This window comes from Trifolium pratense, linkage group LG4 (assembly GCF_020283565.1).
Source record: "Trifolium pratense cultivar HEN17-A07 linkage group LG4, ARS_RC_1.1, whole genome shotgun sequence".
Lineage (NCBI taxonomy): Eukaryota > Viridiplantae > Streptophyta > Magnoliopsida > Fabales > Fabaceae > Trifolium > Trifolium pratense.
In genome coordinates, this window is record NC_060062.1 from 20813443 (window position 1) to 20819099 (window position 5657).

The following is a 5657-nucleotide window of genomic DNA, read 5'->3' on the forward strand; positions in this document are numbered from 1 at the left end:
AATCACTTTACTAGTCAGTTTTGTAGGGTTGAGTTAAGTTCAACTCTCAATTCTAAAATAGTATCAGAGTCTCTCCAAGATCCGTTGGGACACCCACCATTTATATCCACACACCAAGCCCAATAGTATTGAGCGTGACAGAATGTGTTAAGAAGTCTCACATCAGATCATCCATTTAAAGGGGGTTTTTGACCCCTATATTCGGAAGTGAGTTGGCCTAAACATGAATTTATAAGTAGGAGACAATCCTCAATTTTACAAACTGGTTTTGTATGGTGGAGTTAGACCCAATTCTAAGATCAAATTCTCTCAGAGACCAGTTGTAAAATGATCATTAGTGTCACTTTGATTACTAATTTTTTTTTCCTTCCTCAATATAAACATTCAAAGAAGTTAATGCTAACTTCTTTTTTTTTTTTAAATTTCAGAAGAACCCTTAGCAGTTAGCACACATTTAATAAAATTTACTTGAATAGGAAAAATGAATTTCAATTTAAAATATAGGGGAATAAAAGAAATTTCAATAATATACACTTGAAAAATATGTTTCTTAAATTTAGAAAATAAAAATAGCCTACTTATCTCTTACAAATAAGACTATAAAGAGTAATAAGACAAAGAAAAGTTTACTACAAAGCAACCACCAATTAATTATGAATGAAAAACATTCATATGTGCATGCTTACAAAACCCAAACAGGGGAAAATCACTTCAACTTCATATTCTGTTGAGTGCACAGCTGACAAAACAACCAGAGGCCAGATGGATCAGTACATTCTCTGGGAAAAACTATAAGGCCTTAAGCTATAATAAAACTTCGAGTTCGAAGTTTGTATCTAACATCAAATTATGTATAATGTACTGTACTAGTTCAATGAATGAAAGATCAAATGCTGTTATCTCAAAGTATTGAGACATACAATGAAATTCAATCTCTCATTATAAGACATCATTGTTTGAAACCTGTATATAACACATCACTGTTACTGCCAGCGCTACCAAAAACATCTGCTCTTTCCTCCTTTTCAGAATCTGCAACAGCACTACTAGATTCTTCCACTTTACGACGCACACGCCGCGAAGGTTTTGATACCGAACTGTCTCTACTTCTACCGCGCTTCTCCTTTTTGTCTAGAAATCCAAAGGCAAAAGCTTCCAGCACTTTCGTTGTTGGTGGTCGGTTTCTTGTGCTTGTCCTCCGAGCTTGTACGTCGTGCTGCAAGTCTGAGTGATCAACCGGTTCAAAGTTTTTCTCGACGCTGACCTCACCTGATTCCTTGCCTGTTTCACTTTTCTGTATCTCAGTCATTTCATTCACAAAAGGTTCATCAACATCAGCTTCTGGTGAAACAGGTAAGTTAAGGTCAATCATAGTCCTTGGCCGAGGTTCCTGATGTTGTTCCTTTGTTCCGGAAGAACTAGCATCAGAGACACCTTCTCTGCAGATGAGTGAGCTGGGATCTGACAGAGGCTCTGCTGATTTTTTTATCTCCTGAGTTGGAAAACCTACTAAAGAGTTATTCTCCTGAGGTGGAGTTACCTTCTCTGCAGATGAAAGAACACTGTCACTAGATTTTGCATTGTAAGCAAAGTAACTGGCCTTCTCTTGTTTTACGCTGGGAGCTACAGAATCAGCAGTTACATTCTCGCTGTAATTTGAGTTGGCTTGATCCAAACTGAAACTGACCTCCTCTTGTTTAACTCTCGGAGGAACCACAAAGAAATTAGTTATGTTTCCATTTTTCTTTGCACGGCTACATGCAGATAATCTCCTTCTTTTTTTTGTAATAGGGACATGATCAATTAGGTTATCAGATACTATTTTCTGGAGTGATTGACACTTCACACTGTCTCTTCTCCGTTTGTTTTCCAAGACGTATGTCTTCTGGTCTATCAAGGCAGCTGATAAACTAGTCGAGACCATGCTGCTTATTGGAAGCTCCTCTTTTGAAGGCTTAATTTCTAAACCATTCATATCTGAAGATTCACCCTTAACAATGTTAAGTTTACCGGCTTTACTAATATGATCCTTCCCACTATCAAAGCATGTGCCATTTGCAGACTCAGATTCATTTGTTTCCTCTTCCTCTGAAGTGCTTTCGTCATCAGAATCAGTGTCCAAGGTAGAAGCTGTTAAAACTCCAAATGGTAAGCTTCTCAGTTCTCTCACATTATTCGTCTTTTCACTCGCAAGACTTGTATCTACAACAGTAAATTTTATTACATCTGTACTGCGGTTTGGAGTTTTCATCTTGAGATAGCAATGACGCGGCTCATCAGCAGGGGAATTTTCACGGTCCAGTTTTGTATCTTTTGTCCATCCATTTCCTTCATTGTTTGTGCAATCATTATCTGCATTTGTCTCGAGATCAATTAGCTCAGGATCGGACGCAACTTTACCAAGTACATCAGATAAAGAATCAAAATAATGATTCCCCTTAACTAGCTTCCTGGAAAACTTTTTAACTCCAGGGACAAGGAATACCAAAGTAGCCTTAGAAGCAGCAGCATAATTATAACTTCTCGGCTGCTCCGAGTGCCAACCTCTCTCAAGTAGACGAGGCCAAACAGCTTCCCAAAAGAGATCACTAGCTCGAGCTTTACTTAATCTGAAATCACCTGTTAGAAAGCTTATTATTTCCGAAGCTGTAAGCTTTGAACAGGCTTTACCAACTGGTATTTCTGGGCGAACTGGAATGGTCTGAGTGGACTTTACAGAGTCAACAGATAGACCTGTAAGATCTTGTTTCCCTTTACCAACTGCTACTGCCTCGACAAGTGCTTTGATCCCAACTGAAGCTTTTAGAGTTAAAACATAATCTTCTAAAAGCATTTTCCCGTCTAAAAATGTCTTCGACACCTGCCAAACAATTGAATTCAATAAAGTTATAATAAGTTCATAGTAAATACCATGACAGTAGAGAAACAATGATATTAAAATGACAAAAACTTTGAAATTGTTAAATTCAGTACCTCGCGTAGTTTATTTTCACATTTCACCGATACATTCTGCAGTAGACGAGACAAAAGCTCATGTTGCCGTGCTCCAGTGAAAATTCTTTGCCCGAAAATGCATTTCCTGGTTTTCATTTTCCTACAACCAGCCCATCTGAGATACTTGTCAGACTTATAAAATTTCCCATAATAGAATGACAGTATATCCTCCATCTTCTTATTGCCAATAAATCTTTTCACTTGAACGAGGTTCTTCCCAAATATATACAAGCCAAGGACGAAACCGTCCTCTTCAGCTTCAGTCCAAGTGTCACTTGGAGAACCTGGAACCGGAATCTGGCCTTTATGTCTATGTTCCTCTTGCATCACAATCTTTGTTTCTTGCTTCATATCAGAATTCTTTCTATTGAACAATGTACTGTCCATAGCCTCAAGTTTAGGATTCAACTTCTCACGGTCCAAACATTTCTGAATGCGTTCTACTTCTGGTGTTGACTTCCATTCGTCTTTCAGTGGATCGTCGTTGTTTTTTTCTGCTCCGTCCTTTATCCAAATGATTGGAATAGGTAATCCTACTTGAAAGTTATGGAGTGTACTTTCTTCCTCGTCGGTGTTCCTTGACAAACAATACTCAGATTTTGAAATTAAAGGAGGAAGTTCAACCTGGTACTCCTCACCCTCCCGAGGAGATATTTCCGAATCACCAAAAACATCATAAGCAATGCACCATTCTGGTTTTTCATCTCCTCGCTCATCGATACCATTCACTAGCTCATTATTAACTTGAGGCGCATTCACCTGTTAAAAAATTTAAACATATTTAAAGATAACATAAAAAAGAAATAACATATACACTAAGTTGTGTTTTAAGGCTAATTAAGTTTGCTTTTCTCTTTTAACTTCACTCACTCTATATTATGCAGATTTAAGATTTTCAACTTGATGATGTTTTTGTAATGAAGTGACAACAGGAACAAACAAGCAGGAACAGATACAGCATATGGCAAGGAGACATCAATGATCATTTCTTTGATTATTTTCAAGTAAATGCTAATCAATTAATTAAACCATAAGTCCATAACCACAGTGCTTTAATTGTATTGATTTATTTTTTTCACTCAACCTTCATCTAGGAGTCAGCTAGAACCAATCACATTTGCATAAATTAACCTATGGTCAAACATATTCTACAAATTCACAACTGAGATTTGCCAGCGTTTTTAGTGGTGTGTGATTAACCAAAAAGTTTCAGAACCCTACATCAAATAACATTGTGATAAGATTTATATATTATAAATATTCCCAATTCTAATAATAAATGGTTCCAATCAGCAAAAAAGGATAAAACAAATGAGAAAAAATTTTAAAAAAATTAGGTTTTTTTTTTATTTAAAAAAAGAATTTTTTTTTATGAGGGATAGTTTTTATTCGGTCCTAACCCTCCGATTCTTAGGAGAAGGACGTAACCAGCAATACGACCCAGAGATAAGTAAAGTATGGTAAAAAATTATTCTAACCAGAATTTGATATCGGGTTCTCCTCAATTGAAACTCATTAACCACTTGTATATATATGATGGATATAAATAAATATTATTTAATTATCACTTAAAAAACTAAATAAATAAACTATACTGGCATATGTACAAAAATCCCAAATTAAACAACAACATTTCGGAATAAAAATAAAAAAAGCCAAACTCAAGCAACAAAATCAACTAACAAGAGCATCATCAAAAACAACAATGAAAAATCATAATACTCAGAATCATAAGAGATAAAATATATATATATATATATATTTATCTGTGGAACAAAGCAACCAAGGAAAATGGAAGCAGAGCAGCATATACAAACTAAGAAGAAATGAATAAACCAGATCCATTTTCTCTCGAAACAAGAGCAACCCAGAATTCAAAGATGAAAACTTTACACAAATGCATGAAAACCCACCAAGCACATTACTCTCATTTACAAAAAGCGGCGCAATTTTGTCAAAGCTCAAAACAACGAAAAAAAAATAACATGAGACAACAAACATAATATAATAAATAATAAAAACACCGAAACACAAAGAACGGGTTTTGAGAGTAAGAACTTGAATAATATGATCCACGAAAATTCGTGTTATTTACTACGATATCATATATTTAAGTACATTAAAATTGTACGACAAGTAAAGCACGAAAATAAAAATAACAAAAAAAAAAAGATTTATATTTTATAGTGTTATATTAGTTAGTTACCTCCATGGAAGCGGAAGCAGAAGCAGAAGAAGAAGCGAGAGAGACCCAGATGAAGCTGCAAAAATGGGTCGTGTTAGTTATACACCGATTCGCAAGTTGCGGATTGAAAATAAAGAAAACGTGAAGAAAGCACTTATATATATATGAAAACAGATACAAGTATATAATATATATACACGCGCACACGCGCACACAGAGTGAGTTGTTGTGAATGAATATATATAAAGAGAGAGTTACCTTGTTGCGTTAAGAAGAAAGAAGTTTCATGGTTGAATTGAAGAACAGAACACTGTGTTGTTGGTGAAGGGTCGACGGAGGCAAAGAGAATGAGAAAGAACAAAAACAAATTTACGAGAGAAAAAAAAAATGAAAAATGAAAACTAAAAACAATACCCAAGTCGTTCTCTTTTATCTTGCCTCTTGTTCATATATAGAGAAAGAAAAAATAATAAAAAAT

The 5657-nt window shown here is 35.3% G+C and overlaps 1 protein-coding gene across 1 annotated transcript; it reads right to left on the reverse strand.

Moving 5' to 3' along the window:
- Positions 1-607: 607 nt before the first annotated feature.
- LOC123923639 lies at positions 608-5657 on the reverse strand. The gene is made up of 4 exons (XM_045976332.1): positions 5438-5657; positions 5201-5255; positions 2974-3753; positions 608-2860 (listed from the first exon to the last, which is right to left on the reverse strand). Exons 2-4 carry the CDS (start codon positions 5204-5206, stop codon positions 950-952), a joined length of 2697 nt encoding a protein of 898 aa, XP_045832288.1. The 5' UTR covers positions 5207-5255; positions 5438-5657; the 3' UTR covers positions 608-949.